The following is a 26,160-nucleotide window of genomic DNA, read 5'->3' on the forward strand; positions in this document are numbered from 1 at the left end:
GAGGAGAAAAAGAGGGGAATGTTCTTCCAGTAGCTTTAATTAATAGCTATAGAAATGAGCGTTGACTGTGGGACAGGAGGGCCCAATTTCTACATTTATTTCGCATTGAAGTGTGTCAATCTCAAGGTCAAATCAAATTAAAAGTTACATCTCTCTCTCCCCCTCGTCTCTCTATCCCTGCCCAGTCTTTCCGTCTCCCTCTCACCATTCCCAGTCTATCCATCCCCCAGTCTCTCCCTCTCCCCCAGTCTCTTTCTGTCTCTCGCTCTCCATCCCGTCTCTCTCGGTCTCTCCCCATCACTCTGTGTCTCTCCCTCCCACCGACTCTCTCCCTCATCTCTCCCTCCCTGCCCCCAGCAACTCTGTCCCTCGCCCCGTCTCCCACCTCTCTCCCGCCCTCTCCCGCCTCCCCTGCAACTCTGTCCCTCGTCCTGTCTCTCTCTTGCTCTCCCTCCCTGTCTCCCTCCCGCTCTCCGTCTCTCTCTCTCTCTCTCTCTCGCTCTCCCCTCCACCCCCAGTCTCTCTCTTCCCTGTCTCTCCCATGTCTCCCTCTCTCCCCCGCCTCCCTGTCTCTCACCCTCCCATCTCTCCCTCTCCCTTCTCCGTCTTTCTCTCCCTCCCCCTCTGTTTCTCTCTCTCCATCCCACGTCTCTCTCTTCCCCATCATCTCTGTCTCTCCCTCCCCGTGTCGCTCTGTCCCTCCCCGTCTATAGCCATCTCCCTCAGTCTCTCTTCCCCATCTCAGTCTCTCCCTCTCCCCGTGTCTCTGTCCCTCCCCATGTCTCTCACTCCCTCAGTCTTCCTCCCACCCCCCACCCACCCATGTCTCTCTCCCCCAGTTTCTCATTCCCTTCACCGTCTCTCTCTCTCCCTCCAGCTCTCTCTCTACCGCAGTCTTTCTCTGTCTCTTCCCCCCCACCTCTCCCTCCCACAGTCTCTCCCTCCCCCAGTGTCTCTCTCTCTCTCTCCCTCCCCCAGTCTCTCCCACTCTCCCTCCCCCAGTCTCTCCCACTCTCCCTCCCCCAGTCTCTCCCACTCTCCCGAGTGACACAGCGGTCTAAGGTGTAGCATCTCATTACTAGAGGTGTCACTACTGACCCTGGTTTGATTCCAGGCTGTAACACAACCGGCCGTGATTGGGAGTCCCATAGGGCGGCACACAATTGTCCCAGCTTCCCAAATGGTACTTTACTCCCTATAAAGCACACTACTTTTGACCAAGTGGCCATAGGGTGTGCGCGCGAGTGTTTGCGTGTGTGTTTCCGTCTCTGTATATTTGTAGTACACGCTGACATAATCTATAGCAGGGACACTATCCTCTCTTCTTCCCGCTCATTTGTTGACTGATTTTGACCTATTGCTCTCTCTATTTTGCTCTTTACTTTCCTCTCCTCCTTCCTTTTTTGCATCTCTCTCCCCCCCTCTCTTCTGATAGAGAAAATTAGCTCTATGGTCCAAAACAATGCCTATAACCATTCCTGGAAGATCCGTTCTATTTATAACGGACAAAATCTGTATATAAAAAAGGTTTGCGTTATGCAAGTCAGTTGCACAACACTCATTGGCAGGAGAGAATGAATTGAGAGAGAGAGGGAAGAAAGAGAGAGGGGTGAGAAAGAGCGAGAAGGGGCGGAAAGATGGATGGAGAGAGAGACGGGAGAAATAGGAAATAAGTGAGGAGGAAAGAGAGAAACAAAGAGATTGTGTGTACTTTGGCAGAAGGGAATGTGTGTGAGGTTTATGTTAGTAGCGTTGAGGGAAAATTCATGCATTGTGCTATTAAGATAAACCGCTGCGTCTCTCGTTCTCCAACTCCCTCTCTCTCCTTCTCCCTTTCTGCTGGAACGAGCATAGCCTTGCATCGTCAGTTAGACACTACATTATAAAGGCTTCAGCATGGTATCTCTGTATCAGCATGGTATTGACCTGTCTAGTGTTAACGTTTACTCTGTTTAAATCAATACGCAAAATCAATTACACTACCGGCCTAAAGTTTAAGAACACCTACTCATTCAAGGGTTTTTCTTTATTTGTACTATTTTCTACATTGTAGAATAGTGAAGAAATCAAAACTATGAAATAAAAAAGTGTTAAATCAAAATATATTTTGAGAGTCTTCAAATTGCAAAGCTGTCATCAAGGCGAAGGTTGGCTTACTCTTTGCATTCTCTCAACCAGCTTCATGAGGTAGTCACCTGGAATGCATTTCATATAACAGATTTCTTCAAGTGCAGTCTCAAAAACCATCAAGCGCTACGATGAAACTGGCTCTCATGACGACCGCCACAGGAATGGAAGACCCAGAGTTACCTCTGTGAAAGATAAGTACATTAGAGTTAGCAGCCTCAGAAATGGCAGCCCAAATAAATGCTTCATAGAGTTCAAGTAACAGACACATCTCAACATCAACTGTTCAAAGGAGACTGTGTGAATCAGGCCTTCATGGTAGAATTGCTGCAAAGAAACCCCTACTAAAGGACACCAATAAGAAGAAGAGACTTGCTTTGGCCAAGAAACATGAGCAATGGACATTAGACCGGTGGAAAGTTGTCCTTGTGAGATGCTGTGTGGGTGAACGGATGATTTCTTGCATTTGTATTTCCCACCGTAAAGCATGGAGGAGGTGTGATGGTGCGGGGGTGCTTTGCAGATTACACGGTCAGTGATTGATTTAGAATTCCATGCACACTTAACCAGCATGGCTACCACAGCATTCTGCAGCGATACGCCATCACACCTGGTTTGGGCTTAGTGGAAGTATCATTTGGTTTTCCAACAGGACAATGAACTAACACACCTCCATGCTGTGTAAGGGCTATTTTTCCAAGAAGGAGAGTGATGGAGTGCTGCATCAGATGACCTGGCCTCCACAATCCCGAACTCAACCAAATGGAGATGGTTTGGGATGAGTCGGACCACAGAGTGAAGGAAAAGCAGCCAACAAGTGCTCAGCATATGTGGGAACGCCTTCAAAACTGTTGGAAAAGCATTCCAGGTGAAGTTGGTTGAGAGAATTCCAGAAGTGTGCAAAGCTGTCATCAAGGCAAAGGGTGGCTATTTGAAGAATCTCAAATATATTTGGATGTGTTTAACCTTTTTGGGATAGGGGGCAGCATTTTCACTTTTGGATGAATAGTGTGCCCAGAGTGAACTGCCTCCTACTCTGTCCCAGATGCTAATATATGCATATCATTAGTAACATTGGATAGAAAACACTCTGAAGTTTCTAAAACTGTTTGAATGATGTCTGTGAGTATAACAGAACTCATATGGCAGGCGAAAACCTGAGAAAAATCCAACGAGGAAGTGGGAAATCTGAGGTTTGTAGTTTTTAAAAGCTTGGCCTACCGAATACACAGTGTCTATGGGATCAAGTTGCACTTCCTAAGGCTTCCACTAAATGTCAACCGTCTTTAGAAACTTGTTTCAGGCTTCTGCTATAAAGGAGGGGGAAATGGGAGCTGAATGAGTCATGGGTCTGGCAGAGTGTCTCAGGCTCGTGAAGCGCGGTCCCGACAGAGTTAGCTCTCGTTCCAGGGCTTTTCTTCAGACAATGGAATTCTCCGGTTGGAACCTTATTGATGATTTATGTTAAAAACATCATAAAGATTGATTCCATACATCGTTTGACTTGTTTCTACGAGCTGTAACGGAACTTTGAGTTTTTGTCTGGACGTAGTGCTAACAACAAGTGGCTATTTGGACATAAATTATGGACTTTATGGATCTTTATAGAAAAAACAGTCATTTATTGTCGAACTGCGATTCCTGGGAGTGCATTCTGATGAAGATCAAAGGTAAGTGAATATTTATAATGTTATTTCTAACTTCTGTTGACTCCAACATGGCGGATATTTTTTTGGCTGGATTGGGCTCTGAGCGCCATACTCAGTTTATGCTTTTTCCTTCAAGTTTTTTTAAAATCTGACAGACTTCTCCTTAATGCAATCGCTATCTTTAATTATGGGAATAACAGTTGTATCTTTTATCAATGTTTATTATGAGTATTTCTGCAAAATCACCGGATATTTTGGAATCAAAACATTACTGCACGTAACGCGCCAATGTAAACGGAGATTTTTGGATATAAATATGCACATTATCGAACAAAACATACATATATTGTGTAACATGATGTCCTATGAGTGTCATCTGATGAAGCTCATCAAAGGTTTATATATTTATGCTTTTTGTGACTCCTATCTCTGGCTGGTGTTTTTTTTACTTGGCTCTGACCTAACATAATCATACAGTGGGGCAAAAAAGTATTTAGTCAGCCACCAATTGTGCAAGTTATCCCACTTAGAAAGATGAGAGGCCTGTAATTTTCACCATAGGTACACTTCAACTATGACCGATAAAATTTGAAAGAAAATCCAGAAAATCACATTGTAGGATTTTTAATTAATTAATTTGCAAATTATGGTGGAAAATAAGTATTTGGTCAATAACAAAAGTTTCTCAATACTTTGTTATATACCCTTGTTGGCAATGACAGAGGTCAAACGTTTTCTGTAAGTCTTCACAAGGTTTTCACACACTGTTGCTGTTTTTTTGGCCCATTCCTTCATGCAGATCTCCTCTAGAGCAGTGATGTTTTGGGGCTGTTGCTGGGCAACACGGACTTTCAACTCCCTCCAAAGATTTTCTATGGGGTTGAGATCTGGAGACTGGCTAGGCTACTCCAGGACCTTGAAATGCTCCTTCGTTGCCTGGGCGGTGTGTTTGGGATCATTGTCATGCTGAAAGACCCAGCCACGTTTCATCTTCAATGCCCTTGCTGATGGAAGGTTTTCACTCTAAATCTCACGATACATGGCCCCATTCATTCTTTCCTTTACACGGATCAGTCGTCCTGATCCCTTTGCAGAAAAACAGCCCCAAAGCATGATGTTTCCACCCCCATGCTTCACAGTAGGTATGGTGTTCTTTGGATGCAACTCAGCATTCTTTGTCCTCCAAACACGACGAGTTGAGTTTTTACCAAAAAGTTATATTTTGGTTTCATCTGACCAAAATGCTCTCTAGCAAACTTTAGACGGGCCTGGACCTGTACTGGCTTATGCAGGGGGACAAGTCTGGCACTGCAGGATTTGAGTCCCTGGTGGCGTAGTGTGTTACTGATGGTAGGCTTTGTTACTTTGGTCCCAGCTCTCTGCAGGTCATTCACTAGGTCCCCCCCGTGTGGTTCTGGGATTTTTGCTCACCGTTCTTGTGATCAGTTTGACCCCACGGGGTGAGATCTTGCGTGGAGCCCCAGATCGAGGGAGATTATCAGTGGTCTTGTAGGTCTTCCATTTCCTAATAATTGCTCCCACAGTTGATTTCTTCAAACCAAGCTGCTTACCTATTGCAGATTCAGTCTTCCCAGCCTGGTGCAGGTCTACAATTTTGTTTCCGGTGTTCTTTGACAGCTCTTTGGTCTTGGCCATAGTGGAGTTTGGAGTGTGACTGTTTGAGGTTGTGGACAGGTATCTTTTATACTGATAACAAGTTCAAACAGGTGCCATTAATACAGGTAACAAGTGGAGGACAGATGAGCCTCTTAAAGAAGAAGTTACAGGTCTGTGAGAGCCAGAAATCTTGCTTGTTTGTAGGTGACCAAATACTTATTTTCTACCATAATTTGCAAATAAATTCATTAAAAATCCTACAATGTGATTTTCTGGATTTTTCCCCCTCATTTTGTCTGTCATGGTTGAAGTGTACCTATGATGAAAATTACAGGCCTCTCTCATCTTTCTAAGTGGGAGAACTTGCACAATTGGTGGCTGACTAAATTATTTTTTGCCCCACTGTATGTTGTGCTTTCGCTGTAAAGCCTTTTTGAAAATCGGACACGATGGGTAGATTAACAACAAGTGTATCTTTCATTCACTGTATTGGACTTGTTAATGTGTGAAAGTGACATATTTCAAAAAAATATATTTTTGAATTTCGTGGACTGCCTTTTCAGCGGAATGTTGTCGAGGGGTTCCGCGAGCGGAAGGTTAACACTTTTTTGGTTACTACATGATTCCATGTGTTATTTCATAGTTTTGATGTCTTCACTATTATTCTCCAATGTAGAAAATAGTAAAGATAAAGAAAAACCCTTGAATGAGTAGGTGTTCTACAACTTTTGACTAGTGTAGGTTATATCCCTTTTATGCTCACTTGATGAAAACATGAAAGCCCCTGTTGTTCCGGATGACTGTGTGATCTCACTCTCCATTGGATATGAGCAAAACTTTTAAATCATGTTAACACTTGCAAGGCCTCTGGGCTAGATGGAATACAAGGACCGGCCCATTCACAGAGCATGCAAGGACCAACTGGCAAGTGTCTTCACAGACATTTTCAATCTTTCCTTGTCCCAGTCTATAATCCCAACATGTTTCAAGGTGACCACCATTGTCCCTGTTCCCAAGAACTCGAAGGTAACATGCCTATATCGCCCTGTAGCACTCACATCTGTAATTATGAAGTGCTTTAAAAAAAACTGGTCATGACACACAACACCACCATCATCTCAGACACCCTGGACCTACTCCATTTTGCATACCGCCCCAACAGACCCACAGATGGTGAAATCTTAATTGTACTTCGCACTGTCCTATCCCACCTGGACAAGAGGGAAAATAACTGTCATAAACCGAGGGTATTTGGAAAAAGACACAGGATGGTTATTCAATACCGTCAATTTCAAAACTATTTATTTGAATTTGTTCAATAAATTTGAATATTTGTAGCTACCTTTTAAGTTAATACCTGCAGTCAACTTGTGCAATATGTTAGGAGATGAAGCAGATTGCTGTCACGCCCTGACCTTAGAGAGCCATTTTATTTCTCTATTTCGTGAGGTCAGGATGTGATGTGGGGTGGGAATTCTATGTTTTGTATTTCTTTGTGCTTAGCCGAGTGTGGTTCCCAATCAGAGGCAGCTGTCTATCATTGTCTCTGATTGGGAATCATACTTAGGTAGCCTTTTTCCCACCTATGTTGTGGGATCTTGTTTTTGTACAGCTCTTGTAGCCTACAGAATGGTACATTCATTTTGGTTTCACAGTGTTATTTTGTTGCTGGTTCTCATTTAAATAAATATGATGACCACAAATTACGCTGCGCCTTGGTCTCCTTCAAACAACGAACGTTACAATTGCGTTCTTCATTTCACCAGCCACATTATGAAGCTTACCGGAGTTACCCAGAACAGTTGAGCCTGTCACGCATTTATTTCTAAATAGCACAATGGGAGAAAGCGAGAGCCGGTGAGTCCATAGCTTCTATATCTTTCAGGGAGTCTCTTGTGTGGCGCACATGAGGTGATTAAGTTACAATTGTACGCAATTCACTACAAAATGTTTGCAATCTGATATCTTACAATGGCTTTCTGTCAGAAGTCAAAGAGCTCTGGATGAGTTCTGTAAAGCTGCCATTTTTTTCTTCTCCCTCTTCCTTCAAAAAAGCATGCGGCACAACTATGTTAATTTGAACAATTTCTCTAGTTCAGTAGCTACTAGCTATGCTTGTATCACTGTGCTTGATTTTCCTGTCTTTGCAATTAGTTTTGTAGGTGACCAAATACTTTATTTTACACCATCATTTGCAAATTCATTAAATCCTACAATGTGATTTTCTGGATTTCTCATTTTGTCTCATAGTTGAAGTGTACCTACGATAAATTACAGGCCTCATCTTTTTAAGTGGGAGAACTTGCACAATTGGTGGCTGACTAAATACTTTTTTCCCCCACTGTATATGTTATTAATAGGGATGCGCAACATATCGGTGAGCATATCAGAATCGGACGATATTAGCTAAAAATGCCAGCATCGGCCCGATGTCTTGTTCGACGCCGATGTGCAAAACTGATGTCAAAGCTGACGTGCATACCTATATAAACGTAAGTAGATTACGTAACAAAACACAGCGCCACACAGAACAAAAGCAGAAAAATACTAAGCGCACACTACCAAAAGTTCAAAGTTCAAGTCGAGCAGTCATTTTTAAGAGTAAGAACATTTCAACGAGACAACTCAAAAGGCAAAATCCATTAATGCCAAGATAATGGAATTCATTGCCCTTGACAATCAAGTGCTCTGTCGTGGATGTTGGCTTTCGCCGACTGGTCGAGCCCCAGTACACACAATTTTTCAGATGTTGCCCAACCAGAGTTATACAGTATTGTTGAAACTCACATCCATGAGCGTCACTGTTATTAGCTTCACGACTGACATTTAGACCCGCGATGTCAGCCCCATGAGCATTATGAGTCTGGTTCTGGTTCTCATACCGCTGCTGCCATTTCAAAGGCATTTGAGAACATGTTTGAAACTTGGAAACATGAGCACTCCTAGCTCCATTCGAACAACTGACTCAACTGCATCTTCAGCAGACGGGATACCCTGTCATGGCATCGAAACGCCTGCTCAACAAAATGGCCAACACAGACCGTGGGATTAAAACAAGTACTCGAGGCTGTGAACAAGCTCTCTGAGCCTCTTTACTGTGTCGCCACCATGCTAGATACAAGGACCGCTACTTCGATGCAGACAAGAAACTGTGATCATGTGAAATGTTACATACACAGGTGGACATGGGGATATACGTAAATGCCAACCTAAACTTTTCGGTCTGTGTGTGTGTGTGTGTAACCTTTATTTAACTAGGCAAGGCGGTTAAGAACAAATTCTTATTTACAATGACAGGCCAAACCTGGACGACACTGGGCCAATTGTGCGCCGCACTATGGCACTCCCGATCACGGCCAGATGTGACTGTAGTGACTCCTCTTGCACTGAGATGCAGTGCCTTAGACCACTGTGTGTGTTAACTATTTACTGTACTAGAATGCTTAAAATGCCACTAAAATGTAAAAAAAAATTGGTCATCTGCATAGTTTTTTTTTGGCAAGGAAAATATTAGATATCGGTATCGGCCAAAAATGTAATATCATTTACATTTACATTTAATCATTTAGCAGATGATTCAGTCACAATTGCCACAGAAAGGGGTTGCTAGTGTTAACTAACAGGGAAAACAGGGAAAACTCTAGAAAGTGAAGTTCAAGCTCGTGCTTCTCTCCGTGGGCTGATTGTTCCCACTAAACTGCGCAAGTACTTTGCTCACAAGCTTATACAGTTGAAGTAGGAAGTTTACATACACCTTAGCCAACTACATTTTAAACTCAGTTTTTCACAATTCCTGATATTTAATCCTAGTAAAAATTCCCTGTCTTAGGTCAGTTAGGATCACCACTTTTAAGAATGTGTAATGTCAGAATAATAGAGATTTATTTAAGCTTTTATTTCTTTCATCACATTCCCAGTGGGTCAGTTTACATACAATCAATTAGTATTTGGTAGCATTGCCTTTAAATTGTTTAACTTGGGTCAAACGTTTCAGGTAACCTTCCACAAGCTCCCCACAACAAGTTGGGTGAATGTTGGCCCTATCCCCCTGACAGCACTGGTGTAACTGAGTCAGGTTTGTAGGCCTCCTTGCTTGCACACACTTTTTTCGAATTTTCCATAGGATTGAGGTCAGGGCTTTGATGGCCACTCCAATACCTTGACTTTAAACCATTTTGACGCAACTTTGGAAGTATGCTTGGGGTCATTGTCCATTTGGAAGACCCATTTGCGACCAAGCTTTAACTTCCTGACTGATGTCTTGATGTTGCTTCAACATATCCACCTAATTTTCCTTACTCATGAAGCCATCTATTTTGTGAAGTGCACCAGTCCTTCCTGCAGCAAAGCACCCCCACAACATGATGCTGCCACCCCCGTGCTTCACGGTTGGGATGGTGTTCTTCGGCTTGCAAGCCTCCCCCTTTTTCCTCGAAACATAACAATAGTTATTGTGGCCAAACAGTTCTATTTTTGTTTCATCAGACCAGAGGACATTTCTCCAAAAAGTACGCTCTTTGTCCCAAAATGCAGTTGCAAACCGCAGTCTGGCTTTTTTTATGGCGGTTTTGGAGCAGAGGCTTCTTCCTTGCTGAGGTTGTCAATATAGGACTTTTACTGTAGCCTATCAGAAGCTTCTAAAGCCATGACATAATTTTCTGGAATTTTACAAGCTATTTAAAGTCAGTCAACTTAGTGTATGTACACTTCTGACCCACTGGAATAGTGATTGAGTGAAATAATCCGTCTGTAAACAATTGTTGCAACAATTACTTGTGGCATGCACAAAGTAGTTGCCAAAATTTTAGTTTGTTAACAAGACATTTGTGGAGTGGTTGAAAAACAAGTGTTAATGACGCCAACCTAAGCATGTAAACTTCCGACTTCAACCGTATATATAAAACATATGTGACCCGTTTCAAGAAGCTAGACCAATGTCGCACGTCACTACTACACAGCAGAGGCATTTGAAAGTTTTTTTATTTTTTACATAAATTGGTTTTTGGCAGAAATTGCCTTCTGGAATTGCCGTCCTGTGCCTTAATAACATGTGTATGCCATCTGTAAATACGAATAAAATTGTTAAATTACGAGCCTAGTTTACAGGAAAAAGCCAGGAACCTTCCCGCTAACCGTGATTGACTGAGATAATGGATGGGCTGGACATGCCAAGAAATGAGTTCAGGTTGGTCTGGCATGTAGCACGCTTGTCTATAACATGTTAAGGTTAAATATATAGTGTTAGCCATGGAGAATTGCAAAAGTGTTGCTACTGCTCTCAACAATATGGCTTCGCTGAAGATCAGTGGGAACAAATTGTGATGGTCTACTTTCTGCACACGATCAGTGTGACCCGGGATGACTTGACACAACGGCGAAACAAGTTTTAGCTAACTTCAAACCAAATGGAAAAGACACGCTCCCGTGAAGTGTTCATCCATGTATACGGACGGGTAAGACTAACTCTATTTTCAGATATTATAAGTTTAAAATTTTGTCAGTCATTTTTATTGTAAGTTAAAGCGTACTGTTAGCTAGCAAGCAATCTGTGTAGTAATCTTATTTGTATCTCAAACAGCCATTTGTATTGATAGTTATAGCTTAATGGCTAAGCCTGCTACGCTATGAAACCTGTGGTAGAAAAATTACTTACCTGATTTATTTGATTAATGGTTAAAAAATTAAGACATTTCTGTTCTACTAATGCTGTGTTTTTATGGACTCCACTCAAGCTCCCTGTAGCTAATCTGGGCGTATGGTCAAGAATGGGTTTCACCAGAGAGCTAATCTGCATCTGGGAGACTAAGCCAGGTGGTCAACAGAATGGGTTTGCCATAGTCTCTCCGATATTAAATGGATTGTTTGAAGCTACAACGTCTCAGTATGGGCAACAAACCACACTGACTTTATTGTTTGAAAACTAGAAACATCAATACCTTTGTCCGGGGATGCTATTCAATCAAAGAAACATATTGTTCTTATGCTCTCCAAATGGATGTTAGCTGTGAGGGCCAAGATACACTGACTTTAGTTTGCTACATGTCGGGGGATGCTATTCACAAAGACATATTGTTCTGTCTCTCGATTCCCGAGCAAGAAACGACACGTTCACAAAGACATACGCACTGTCGACCACACCTCCTGACTTTGAGAATTTACCATGCGACATGCATCAAGCACACCCATCTCAGTGGTGGTGAGATAAGAGAAATTGTCAGACTAATTTGCAATTGAATGTCATAACCACAAGTATATGATGGTGAATTGAGAATACAATCAGGCGTACAGTTAGAATGTTCTGCCATAACTTGTTTTAATCGCTGTTAATTACATAATTTTCTTTATCGTGGTTGGGTTCGCGAGAAAGTTATTGTATCAAAATGGGGTCCCCTGGGTTAGTGTTAGGTTTAGAATAGGGATTAGGGTAAAGGTTTAAGTTTAGGGTTAAAGGGTTAGGGTTAGTAGATAATCTGAAAATGCTCTATGAATAGGCAACCTTATGCTGTTATTGGGCTATGTAGCCTATACTCTTAGAAAATGTTATTTTGGGGCTCTATATAGAACCCTTTGGCTCTTTGGATGATATTAAAGATCACTTTACTAAAAAAAGGTTATATTTATATACCCCATGAGGGCAAAGAACCTTGAGGGTTTTACCCCTACCCCAGAGTGTGATGTGGATTTTTGCAAACAGCTAACAAAAGCTAACCCTCGTTAGACCTTGTTGATATCATGAAATGGCTAGCGGACATCCGACACCTTAACTCTATGGCAGGGGGAGATCGAATTTGTATTTTACAAAATTGTTACTGAGGTCAGTGGCAAACAGCAAGGTTCATAAAGAAAGGTTCATACAAACCTGCACTGTTGCAAACTAAATGCTAGCTAGAAGCAAGAGGAAATAATGTGTATAATATAAACATTCTTATAAACACATGATTTCCTATTGCTTTAAAATAAATACAAATTAAGGGGTTCTATATAGAACCTTTGATCATTTCAAATTTTAACTGCCCTTCTGATAAAAAACCAACTGCCATTAAAGCATGAAGACGCAAGAGGAAGGTGGTTGAACTTAAATATACTATTTTTCAAATTATTAAGGTAAAAAGTTTATTTAATTCAAATATATGAAGCCAAAGTCATATGATGAACTATGGGTAAGATAATGTATTAGAATGTGTGCACCATTTAGCTAGCTAGACGAAAAAGCTAGGCTACTTTAATAAACCACTTTGGAAGTTAGCTAGCTTACTACTTAAATATACATTTTAAATTATGGAATATGAAAAATAGAGCCACAGACCCAGCCTGACATTGGAAATTATCTAATTGTTCATTGTATGAGTATTTCAGTGAGGGGAATATTTTCTTGAAGTCAAAGAAATCTGTTGCTGACCTCTGAACGTACGTGATGGCCAGTGGGCTGAGAGAGGAGGTATGTATCTAAATGATTTATTAATAAAGTATTATATATGGTATAATAAGTCTTGGTGATTCAATAGCCTAGTTAATCATGAATTGACTTAACACACCATCTATGTTTTGCTCAGTCTGGCAGTAACTCCACTATCAGAGGCAGAGGATCTCTTTTGGTTGCTGCTGACAACAGCTGCATGCAAATTGTTCTTCTACATCATAATATGTTTAAGTAGCATTTCTTCTTCATTTTGGCATACTAATTCATGTTTCTGCTCCTTTCTTCGTATTCTCAGGAACCAGCCAGGCAACCACCCAAAATGTACTGTTCCATAAAGAAGTCAGTCAGAGTTGTTACCAAGATTGACATGGGTCATCATTCAAACAAAGGGATGCCGCCCAGGCCACGAGCATACTTCCAAACTATGTTTGCATATAATGAAAATAAAATCTCAAATATACTGGTCTTTTTCCCCATTATTTAACTGTTTATTATATTCTTAGCTAAAAAAAATACTTGATTAGTAGTAGCCTTAATTCATAAATTACACCATACAGGGTTCTAGAGAACCAGTCAAAAGTTTGAACACCTACTCATTCAAGGGTTTCTTTATTTGTGCTATTCTACAATGTAGAAAATAGTAAATGAAATCACGTAATAACCCAAAAAGTGTTCGATTCTTTAAAGTAGACACCCTTTGCCTCAGTGACAACTTTGCACACTCTTGGCATTCTCTCAACCAGCTTCAACTGGAATGATTTTCCAACAGTCTTGTTGGCTGCCTTTCCTCCACTCTGCAGTCCAACTCAACCCAAACCATCTCAATTGGGTTGAGGTCGGGTGATTGTGGAGGCCAGGTCATCTGATGCACCACTCCATCACTCCTTGGTTAAATAGCCTTTACAGAGCCTGGAGGTGTGTTGGGCCATTGTCCTGTTGAAAAACAAATTATAGAAACACTAAGCACAAACCAGATGGGATGACATATCACTGCAGAATGCTGTGATAGCCATGCTGGTTAAGTGTGCCTTGAATTCTAAATAAATCAGTGTCACCAGCAAAGCAACTTGACACCACCACCTCACCTCCTCCATGCTTCACGATGAGAACCACATATGCGGAGATCATCCGTTCACCTACTCTGCTTCTCACAGACACAGCGGTTGGAACCAAAAAAGTGAAAATGTGGACTCATCAGACGAAAGGACTGATTTCCACCAGTAATGTCCATTGCTCGTGTTTTTTGGCCCAAGCAAGTCTCTTTTTCTTATTGGTGTCCTTTAGTAGTGGTTTCTTTGCAGCAATTTGACCATGAAGGCCTGATTCATGCAGTCTCTGAACAGTTGATGTTGAGATGTGTCTGTAACTTGAACTGTGAAGCATTTATTTGGGCTGCAGTTAATTGCCGATTTCTGAGGCTGGTAACTCTAATGAACTTATCCTCTGCAACAGAGGTAACTCTGGATCTTCCTTTCCTGTGGCGGTCCTCATGAGATTGTTTCATCATAGCGCTTGGTTTTTGTGACTGCACTAGAAGAAATATGGACTCAATCTTTTACCAAATAGGGCTATCTTCATTATACCAACCCTACCACGTCACAGCACAACTGATTGACTCAAACGCATTAAGGAAAGAAATTCCACAAATTAACTTTTAACAAGGCACATCTGTTAATTGAAATGCATTCCACCTCATGAAGCTGGCTGAGAAAATGACAAGTGTGCAAAGCAGTCAAGGCAAAGGGTGGCTACTTTGAATAATCTAAAATATATTTTGTTTAACACTTTTTTGGTTGCTACTTTATTCCATATGTGTTATTTCATAGTTTTAATGTCTTAACGATTATTCTACATGTAGAAAATTGTATAAAAATACACATTTAAAAAAAATAACCCTTGAATGAGTACGTGTGGCCAAACTTTTGACTGGTACTATTTTTTTTTTTGCTCAGAAAACGTGAGGTCTAAATAAAACCACAAATAATGTGTAAGGCTACACCAGGGTTCCACAACTGTTAGATTATTGGTGCACAATCTAACACAAACAACATGGTTGGCCGCTATTGTCAGACAGGCGACATGCCAGTTAACATTTTCGGTCACACGATTTCCTAAAACGTTGTCAAATCGTGCATTAAAGTTCGTCCACAGCAGTGTTGGAATATCATCAAGCACGTCTCGTCATGAAACTTTATTCACAGTGTTCGTTAAACTCAAACTGCACTGCTGCACTTTATTCACAACGTGTTCGTTAAACTCAAACTGCACTGCTGCTGCGGCCAACCAAACACCCTCCTCTCTCCCTCTTCAATCCACTGAACAAAAACCAATTCCTTACCTGTGATACTGACATATTCAGGTACACGAACAGTCCGGTGGTCGAGGCAATCTGTAGAACGATCACCACAATCACCACCATTGCGATCCACATCTTGGATGGCGCGGCATCGCGACGCATGTTTGCCGTGGCCGGGACCATCATATACGTTGTGGATTCGTTGCTGACGCTTCTGAAGTAATCCTGCTGCTGCTGAAGGCTGTTCGGCGTGGCCATGGTAGCATTCCCGACACATGTGTATCCGTCAAAAACAACAACGAAGTCAAGGACGGGACGGGTATATTAAATCAATGCCCAGGCTACATGAGCTTGTTTCATGCTTTTCGAGTCGGAAAGAGCCCCTTCATTCAATTTACCGTGTGAGGAGGAGAAGGAGGGTAACCACTCCAGTCGTTTATCCTATTCCTCGTATTTCTTCCTCTTTGCCCCGACGACTTGAGAGAAAGTTGACTGGGGTAACCACGTTCCAATCCTGCAGACAGAGAGTGTGCGCAGCCTTCCTCCGCTCCAGTTCCTTCAAAACAGAGATGCGTGCGTGGTGTTAACCTCTCAGTTACCTCCTGAGAGAGGCCACTGCACTGAACAGAATAGGACAAATATTTAGCCAAACTCTAGAAAACTGAGCCTTGATTAAATATTTGAACGTTCCCTTGGCAATCGTCTATTTTATTGTTAGTATGGCTATGGAAATGTGTATTTGAAATGAATGGTACTTTTTTTATCATGAAAAATTAAAACCTAACCAAAGTGTTTTTCATCGAACTTATAATTATTATTAAGAATAGATTACATTTGTGAAACTAAAAGGGAAGCATTTATGGTAAAATAAACAACTTTCATCTCAAACACAAACTCCCAATGAAGATGCATTAAGTTGCATTTGAAATGACTGTAAAAGAAGCAGATAGATGGGAACAGATAAGTGACTGCTTTTAGCGTTGTAAATATGTCTGACTATCTTTATTAATAATCTTGATTTCCTTTCCGTCTCTCCCACTTTCTGTCTCTGGTCTCTACAGCTGTGTGGTCATGTGTGAGCCAAGGGTACCACTGCTTGTCTCATTGCTCCATGAGTGTATGCTCTATATTGAGATGGGAGACAGATTGTGGGGGAGACTGTGGTTTTGGGACCCCGCCAGACAGACAGCCCTGATACTGAGGACCTCGCCCCCTCAAACTTTGTTATAAGACCGACTGACCGAACAGAGCCCTGGGAGAAAGGGAGTAGCCTAGGTTTATGAATAAATCATCCCCAGACACAGACACTGACTAATCTAAGGTCAGTTGTTTTGGGTGTTTTCTCCCCCAAATAGTTTGGCACAGGTACTTTGATTCTTACACTTCATAGTAGCGCACAGATGTGCGGTGATCCCTTTTCCAAACAAGTATGGCTTGCCTATTCCTCTCTACCTCTCCAAATGACTATGGCATCTCCCTCTCATAATTCCTGGAAGCAGGGGAACGAAAGCCCTGTCGTTTTTATGCTCCCATCCCTGTAAAGAGGTGAAACCACAGGTCTGCTGCTGATGTCAAAGGAGAAATAAACTCTTCACAGAGATGTTCAACATGGTTGCGTTGAAGAGCAACAATAAACCAATCAGACATTCATATGACAGAGCTGGCTGCAATCATTTGATTCAAATGATAGGGGGATTCGAAGAAAAAAAAGTGTTTGAACCAATGACCTACAGAGATGAAATGATATACAGTATATGTCTCTGAGAGACAAATTAACCTTTTCTTGAGTCAGGCTTGTAATGTGTACCCACTGGACACAGACGTCAATTCAACGTCTATTCCTCGTTGGTTCCAAGACGTGGAAACAATGGGTAGTGTAGTGGTAGCCTATCTACTGTGCAACTGGGACTGCAGAAAATGATCAATGTATGTAATCTACATGTGTTACTATACAGACAAAAAGGAGTGTGTGCGTGTTCACACTGTATTTCACCTGTAAACTGCCTGGATGGAAAAATAGGTGATTGCAAAGTTAAACAAACCATACAAATCCATGCACGAGGTACAGATGCAAAGTTTGGTAACAAAATGATGGCACAAACAGCACAAACCTTCATTGTTATCGAACTTTGCCTATGCACTGTTCTTCAAGTAAATGTGTTTTAGTAACATTTTCCGTGGAAATTATTAAAGGTAGTCCTTGTGCATAGAGTTCTATGATTTGTTTAACTTTGCAATCATGCATTTTTGTTTGACATACATTTTAAAGGGTAAAATCTGAGTCTCAGTTTCACTCTGTTACTCTAGAATTGCCCAGTAGCAAGCCAGCACTTCTTTCTCTGTCTCACTCACTCACTCACTCACTCACTCACTCACTCACTCACTCACTCACACCTTGCCGTGAAGGCTACTCTTCTGAAACTCTGTGCATGTATCCGTCTAAACCTGGGCTCTTTGTATATATATATTGCATGTGTGTATGTTTCTGCCTACGTGTGTGTGTATGTTCCTGTCCATAATTGTGTCCCGCGGAAGGGGCTGCCCGTGGCCAAATGTGGGAGGCAAAAGTTCACAATCTAAATTCCTGCCATGTTAGATATCTGAGCTGGGGGAATACATCAGACACACACCCGCGCACGCACGCAGGCAGAAACACACCTCAGACAAACATGTGCGCACACACACACACACGCACACAAAAACATACCTTAGCCACACACACACACACCGGACGCACACACACACAGTGCCGTTTCTAGGGATAACTGACATAAGCAGCTGCCCCCAACTCAAAAAGTATGTTCAGCTTACTGTTAGTTGGTATAGTAGAATACACAATGTGCAATTTGGATATTTGGTAGAGCACCAGCAGTTTTCCTCTTTTATTGTATGTCAGTCACTGACAGTCACTCAATTAGCCCATGTCAGCGCTTTATAGATTGCTAGGTAAATTAGTCTAGCCAGCAATCTAAACCTTCTAGTAATCATGGCTGAATTACTGACCAGACACACAAGGCATGTGCCCAGGGACCCTGACCTCTAGGGGGCCCCGATTAATTTTGTTAGTCACTCTCACTGCGACATCATATGAATATGGCATGCACAATAAATATAAGTATGTCAACACCCCTTCAAATTAGTGGATTTGGCTATTCCAGCCACACCGTTGCTGACAGGTGTATAATATTGACCACACAGTCATGCAATCTCCATTGGCAGTAGAATGGCCTTACTGGAGAGCTCAATGACTTACAATGTGGAAATATCATAGGATACCACCTTTCCAACAAATCAGTTCTTCAAATGTCTGCCCTGCTAGAGCTGCCACGGTCAACTGTAAATGTTGTTATTGTGAAGTGGAAATATCTAGGAGCAACAACGGCTCAGCAGTGAAGTGGTAGGCCACGCAAGCACACAGAATGGGGACCATCGAATGCTGAAGCACACAGCGCATAAAAACCTTCTGTCCTCGGTTCCAACTATCACTACCGAGTTCCAAACTGCCTCTGGAAGAAATGTCAGCACAATAACTGTTCGTATTGAGCTTCATGAAATGAGCTTCATGAAATGGGTTTCCATGGCCGAGAAGCTGCACACAAGCCTAAGATCACTATGCGCAATGCCTAGCGTCGGCCGGAGTGGTGTAAAGCTCGCCGCCATTGGACTCTGGAGCAGTGGAAAAGCATTCTCTGGAGTGATGACTCACACTTCACCATCTGGCTGTCCGGTGGACGAATCTGAGTTTGGCGGATGCCAGGAGAACGCTACCTGCCCCAATGCATAGTGCCAACTGTAAAGTTTGGTGGAGGAGGAATAATAGTCTGTTTCTGGCTAGGCCCCTTAGTTCCAGTGAAGGGAAATAATTGTATATATTTCATATATACAATTGGATATTTCATGATATCCAATTGGTAGTTACAGTCTTGTCCCATCGCTGCAACTCACGTACTGACTAGGGAAAGGCAAAGATCGAGAGCCATGCGTCCTCCAGAACACGACCCTACCAAGCCGCACTGCTTCTTGACACACTACTCACTTATCCCGGAAGCCAGCCTCACCAATGTGTCAGAAGAAACACTGTTCAACTGGCGACCGTGTCAGCATGCATGCTCCCTGCCCACCACAGGAGTCACTAGAGTGCAATGGGACAAGGACATCCCGGCCGGCCATAGCTAGGTTGCAATGGAGCCCGCTTAGCCTGGAATAGCTAACAAACGTTTCTAGAAGCTGAACAAGCTGTGTTTATTATGCACTTGTCCAGGACAGAATTAACAATCCGAAGTTCCAATGCGGCTATGCTTAAAACACAAATCTCAATTCTGTGCAAATTTATGGAGAGAAGTGTTTGTCTTTCTCAAAGACGCCTTGTCATCTGTCCCTATCTGAATGGCCTGTGCTAAATGGAACTTGCCTGCCAAGGAAACCGAAAGCAGCAGCATGCTGCTAAGCAGACTTGAGTAACTGCGAGAGGTTTGGAGCAGATTGACATCAGAAATAATAGCTTAGCTGCACCGGTCCCTGATCTAACTGCGCCTTCATCAAATTAAAAATCTAATCAAATGTTATTTGTCACATACACATGGTTAGCAGATGTTTATGGGAGTGTAGCAAAATGCTTGTGTTTCTAGTTCCGACCATGCAGTAATATCTAACAAGTAATCTAACAATTTCACAACAACTACCTTATACACACAAGTGTAAGGGAATGAATAAGAATATGTACATACAAATATTTGGATGAGCGATGGCCAAACGGCATTGGCAAGATCCAGTAGATGGTATAAAGTACAGTATATACATATAACATGAGTAAGGTAGGGTATGTAAACATCATATAAAGTGGCATTGTTTAAAGTGGCTACTGATACATTTATTACATCCAATTTTTTATTATTAAAGTGGCTAGAGATGAGTCAGTATGTGGGCAGCAGCCACTCAATGTTAGTTGTGGCTGTTTAACAGCCTGATGTCCATGAGATAGAAGGTGTTTTTCAGTCTCTCGGTCCCAGCTTTGATGCACCTGTACTGACCTCGCCTTCTGGATAATAACGGGGTGAACAGGCAGTGGCTCGGGTGGTTGTTGTCCTTGATGATCTTTTTGGCCTTCCTGTGACATCGGGTGGTGTAGGTGTCCTGGAGGGCAGGTAGTTTGCCGCCGGTGATGCATTGTGCAGACCTCACTACCCTCTGGAGAGCCTTACGGTTGTGGGCGGGGCAGTTGCCGTATCAGGCGGTGATACAGCCCAACAGGATGCTCTCGATTGTGCAGCGAGTGTTTCTGATGACAAGCCAAATTTCTTCAGCCTCTTGAGGTTGAAGAGGCGCTGCTGCAACTTCTTCACCACGCTGTCTCTGTGCGTGGACCATTTAAGTTTGTCCGTGATGTGTACGCCGAGGAACTTCAAACTTTCCACCTTCTCCACTATTGTCGAGTCGATGTCGATAGGGTGATGCTCCCTCTGCTGTTTCCTGAAGTCCATGATCATCTCCTTTGTTTTGTTGACATTGAGTGTGAGGTTATTTTCCTGACACCACATTCCGAGGGCCCTCACCTCCTCCCTGTAGGCCGTCTCGTCAGCAGGGTGGAGATGTTTTTTCCTACCCTCACCACCTGGAGGCGGCCTGTCAGGACGTCCAGGACCCAGTTGCACAGGGCGGGGTCGAGACCCAGGGTCTCGAGCTTAATGACGAGTTTGTAGGGTACTATGTTGTTAAATGCTGAGCTGTAGTTGAAGAACAGCATTCTTACATAGGTATTCCTCTTGTCCAGATGGGTTAGGGCAGTGTGCAGTGTGATTGCGATTGCATCGTCTGTTGACCTATTGGAGCGGTAAGCAAATTGGAGTGGGTCTAGGGTGTCAGGTAGGGTGGAGGTGATATGGTCCTTTACTAGTCTCCCAAAGCACTTCATGATGACGGAAGTGAGTGCTATGGGGCGATAGTCATTTAGCTCAGCTACCTTAGCATTCTTGGGAACAGGAACAATGTTGGCCCACTTGAAGCATGTGGGAACAGCATATTGGGATAAGGATTGATTGAATATGTCTGTAAACACACCAGCCAGCTAGTCTGCGCATGCTCTGAGGCCACGGCTAGGTATCCTGTCTGGGCCGGCAGCCTTGCGAGGGTTAACACGTTTAAATGTTTTACTCATGTTGGCTGCAGTGAAGGAGAGCCCGCAGGATTTGGTAGCGGGCCGTGTCAGTGGCACTGTATTGTCTTAAAAGCGAGCAAAGAATTTGTTTAGTTTGTCTGAGAGCAAGACATCGTGATCCGTGACAGGTCTGGTTTTCTTTTTGTAGTCCATGATTGGCTGTAGACCCTGCCACATTACCTCTCATGTCTGAGCCGTTGAATTGCGACTCTACTTTGCCTCTATACTGATGCTTAGCTTGTTTGATTGCCTTGCGTAGGGAATAGCTACACTGTTTGTATTCGGTCATGTTTCCGGTCGCCTTGCCCTGATTAAAAGCCGTGGTTCGCGCTTTCAGTTTCACGCGAATACTACCATCAATCCACGGTTTCTGGTTGGGGAAGGTTTTAATAGTCGCTGTGGGTACAACATCACTGATGCACTTGCTAATAAACTCGCTCACCGAATCAGCGTATTCATCAATGTTATTGTCCGACGCTATGCGGAACATATCCCAGTCCACATGATCGAAGCAATCTTGAAGCGTGGAATCCGATTGGTCGGACCAGTGTTGAGCAGACCTGAGCACAGATGTTTCCTGTTTTAGTTTCTGTCTATAGGCTGGGAGCAACAAAATGGAGTCGTGGTCAGATTTTCTGAAAGGAGGGCAGGGGAGGGCTTTGTATGTGCGGAAGTTAGAATAACAATGATCCAGGGTTTATGCTGATAAAATTTAGGGAGCCTTGTTTTCAGATTAGCCTTATTAAAATCCCCAGCTACAATAGATGTAGCCTCAGGATATGTGGTTTCCAGTTTACAATGAAGTGAAGTTCTTTCACGGCCGTCGATGTGTCTGCTTGGGGGGGGATATACTCTACTGTGATTATAATCGAAGATAAGTCTCTCGGTAGATAATGCAGTCGGCAGTTGATTGTATGGAACTCTATATCAGCTTAACAAAATGACTTGAGTTCCTGTATGTTGTTATTATCACACCACGTCTCGTTAATCATAAGGCATACACCCCTGCCCTTCTTCTTACCAGAAAGATGTTTGTTTCTGTCGGCGCGATGTATGAAGAAACCAGGTCGCTGTACCGGCTCTGATAACGTATCCCGAGTGAGCCATGTTTCCGTGAAACAAAGAACTTTACAGTCTCTGATGTCTCTCTGGATTTCGTCTACCTTGTTGTCAAGAGACTGGACATTGGCGAGTAGTGTACTCTGGAGCGGTGCGCGATGTGCCAGTCCACGGAGCCTGACCAGAAGACCGCTCCGTCTTCCCCTTCTGCAGCGCCGTTGTTTTGGGTCGCCGGCTGGGATCCGATCCATTGTCCTGGGTGGTGGACCAAACAGAGGATCCGCTTCGGGAAAGTCGTATTCCTGGTTGTAATGTTGGTGAGTTGGTGTTGCTCTTATCTCCAATAGTTCCTTCCGGCAGTATGTAATAAAACTTAAGATTTTCTGGGATAACAATGTAAGAAATAATACATTAAAAAACAAAATACTGCATAATGTCCTAGGAGCGCGAAGCAAGGCGGCCATCTCTGTCGGCGCCGGAAGTTTCTGGGATTGTCTGCGTTGGCGTTGCTGACTTCAACTCTAGCAGAGGCTTTGTTGTCGGGTTGGGCTCCTTTTCCTCTCTCTGGATCTGACGGTGCACTGCCTGCTGTGGGAGGTCTGGACCTTTCGCCGGGAGCAGCGTGCGTACACTTTCCTGCTTCTCTTGGGCTCCGTGAAAAACTCAACTAATTGTGTAAGGGGTGGGACTGGGCGGATTTCGCCATTCCGTTCTCCGGCAGTTGTATTGGGCAATTCAATAGTGAGAAATGTCTTAGTCCCTGAAGCAAAAACGTTATGCTATTCAGGAGCATCAGTACAGGACATCAATAAGCTGCTCCCAAACATTTTAAACCAGCATCAGGAAACTGAATCTATCATAGTTCATGTTCGATGCAATGACATTATGAAGGGCAGCTCATAACAGCTGAAGATGGATTTTAAATGACTGATTAGGTAACTATTTGATACCCAACAAACACCCCATAATATCTGTCCCTCTGCCCTCTCTAAATCGTGGCATTGAATGGTTCAGCAGACTTTTAGCACTCCATAACTGGCTACGAGACTATTGCAGCTCTGTAAGTGTATACTTTTTTGAGAATGTTGATACCTTCTGGAAACAAAGCTCGTATTATAAAGAGGATGGGATCCAACCAAATCATTTGGGTTCCTCGATCCTTTCACAGCATTATAAGGCTGCGTGGAGACAATGATTCATCAATGACCTAAGCCCAGCTCATTTAATCCCTTCCATTGTGTCACTGAGTTACATAATGCTTCAGCAACTGTACGTTATCCCAGGGGCATTGGAAGACACAATGTAACGTAGCCTAACTTATGTTCCTCTTTCTGCACTGAATGCCTCTGCTGATCCCACAGCTACTGTATGCAGTGTGTCTATGAACCAGAATGATACTGTTATCACTGAGGCAATGTGCCCTAGCAGGAAGTCCACCATGTGCAGCTCACCCTGCACCAACATAAATGACAGGAACATGTCTACCTCTGCTATGCTTCTCTGCTAAGCAATAAAAATAATCAAGCATCCCAGAAAAGTGCAAAAATTAGCCCAATATAGTACCCCAACAGTACCCGTAAAATGTTTGGACACACCTACTCATTCCTGTGTTTTTCTTTATTTTTACATTGTAGAATAATAGTGAAGACATGAAAACTATGAAATACCACATATGGAATCATGTAGTAACCAAAAAAAGGGTTAAACAAATTCTTCAAAGTAGCTATGATTAACCTCATAGTCCGACCAAACCCGTATGCGGTAGCGTAACTACAGCCTCAAAAGCTCATTAGCATAACGCAACGTTAGCGATTTCTAAAAATCGCAAATGAAATGAAATAAATATGCCTGTTCTCAAGCTTATCCTTTTCTTAACAATCCTGTCGTCTCAGATTTTCAAAATATGCTTTAGAACCAGAGAAAATCACTAATTTGTGTAAGAGTGGTGTTAGCTAGCTTAGCATTAGCGTTAGCATTTAGCACGCAACATATTCACAAAAACCAGCCAAGGAATCAAATAAAATAATTTACCTTTGAAGAACTTCAGATGTTTCAATGAGGAGACTCTCAGTTACATAGCAGATGTCCAGTTTTTCCTGAAAGATTCTTGTGTAGGACACATCGTTCCCTTTTGTTACTATGCATATGGCTACCGAAACTAACCGAAAATTCAGTCACCTACATGTTGAACTTTTTTCCGAATTAACTCCATAATATCGACTGAAACATGGAAAACGTTGTTTGAATCAATCCTGAAGGTGGTTTGTCATATTTCTCTCCATTGAAAGCACCGTCCTTGTAGCCTGGTTTGTTCTGAGATTTGAATGGAAAAATACCGGGACCTGACTTTTGCGCACCGATTGCCACGCAGACACCAAGCGGGACACCTGGTAAATGTAGTCCCTTATGGTCAATCTTCCAATGATATGCCTACAAATACGTCACAATGCTGCAAAGACCTTGGGGAAACAAGAGAAAGAGTCCGTTCATTCCTGTCGCATTCACAGCCATATAAGGCGATCATGGAAAACGTAGCCTCAGAAATCCTGTGCATTTCCTGGTCGGTCATACATCTTGGTTTTGCCCGAAGCATTTGTTCTAAGGGACTCACAGTGAAAATCTTTGCATTTCTGGAAACGTAAGACTGTCTTCTTTCCAAAACTATCAATTCCAAGCATATTCGAGCATCTTTTCGTGACAAAATATTGCGCTTAAAACGGGCACGTCTTTTTATCCAAAAATGAAATACTGCCCCTAGAGTCTTAACAGGTTAACGACTCATGGTGTGACTGTGATAACATACAGGAACTCAAGTCTTTTTGTTCACCTGACCTAGAATACCTCACAATCAAATGCTGACCGTATTATCTCCCAGGAGAATTCTCTTCAGTTATCGTCACAGCCGTGTATATCATCCCTCAAGACGTTACCACGATAGCCCTCAAAGAACCACATCTCCTGTGGCCGAATTAATAGTAGCTGGGGATTTAAATAAAGCAAATTTGATGAAAGGCCTGCCAAAGTTCTATCAACACATTGACTGACATCGACCACTGCTACTCCAACTTCCGGGATCCCTACAAGGCCCTACCCCGCCATCCTTTCAGCAAATCTAATCACAACTCCATTTTGCTCCACCCTTCCTACAGGCAGAAACTCAAACAGGAAGTACCCATGCTAAGGACTATTCAACGCTGGTCTGACCAATCAGAATCCATGCTTCAAGATTGTTTTGATCAAGCTGGATAGATGGCAGTATTCACACAAAACTGCATTTAACAATGGCAAGGTGACTGGGAATATGACAGAATACAAACAGTGTAGTTATTCCCTCTGTCAGGCAATCAAACAGGCAAAATGTCAGTATAGAGACAGAGTGGAGTCGCAATTCAACGGCTCAGACGCGAGACATATGTGGCAGGGTCTACAGACAATTACGGACTACAAAGGGTAAATTCAACGTCTTGCTTCCAGACAAGCTAAACACCTTCTTCGCCTGCTTTGAGGATAGCACAGTGCCACCAACGTGGCCCGCTACCAAAATCTGTGGGCTCTCCTTCTCCGTGGCCAACTTCGGTAAGACATTTAAGCGTGTTAACCCTCGCAAGGCTGCCGGCCCAGACGGCATCCCTAGCTGCATCCTCAGAGCATGCACAGGCCAGCTGGCTGAAGTGTTTACGGGCATATTCAATCTCTCCCTATCCCAGTCTACTGTCCCCACATGGTTCAAGAGTTCCGCCATTGTTCCTGTACCCAAGAAGGCAAAGGTAACTAAATAAATATCGCCCGTAGCCCTCACTTCTGTCATCATGAAGTGCTTTGAGAGACAGGTCAAGTA

General features: G+C 42.9%; 1 protein-coding gene across 1 annotated transcript in view; it reads right to left on the minus strand.

Moving 5' to 3' along the window:
* LOC115133307 (tumor necrosis factor ligand superfamily member 10-like) overlaps nt 1-15,762 on the minus strand; it is a 68,760-nt gene extending 52,998 nt beyond the window's left edge. Inside the window, exon 1 of the mRNA XM_029666414.2 lies at nt 15,152-15,762. Coding sequence (XP_029522274.1) covers nt 15,152-15,367 — 216 coding nt within the window. The 5' untranslated portion in view covers nt 15,368-15,762. The remainder of the gene's footprint in view (nt 1-15,151) is intronic.
* Between the last annotated feature and the right edge of the window lie 10,398 nt (nt 15,763-26,160).

Source organism: Oncorhynchus nerka, linkage group LG8, assembly GCF_034236695.1.
Source record: "Oncorhynchus nerka isolate Pitt River linkage group LG8, Oner_Uvic_2.0, whole genome shotgun sequence".
Classification (NCBI taxonomy): domain Eukaryota; kingdom Metazoa; phylum Chordata; class Actinopteri; order Salmoniformes; family Salmonidae; genus Oncorhynchus; species Oncorhynchus nerka.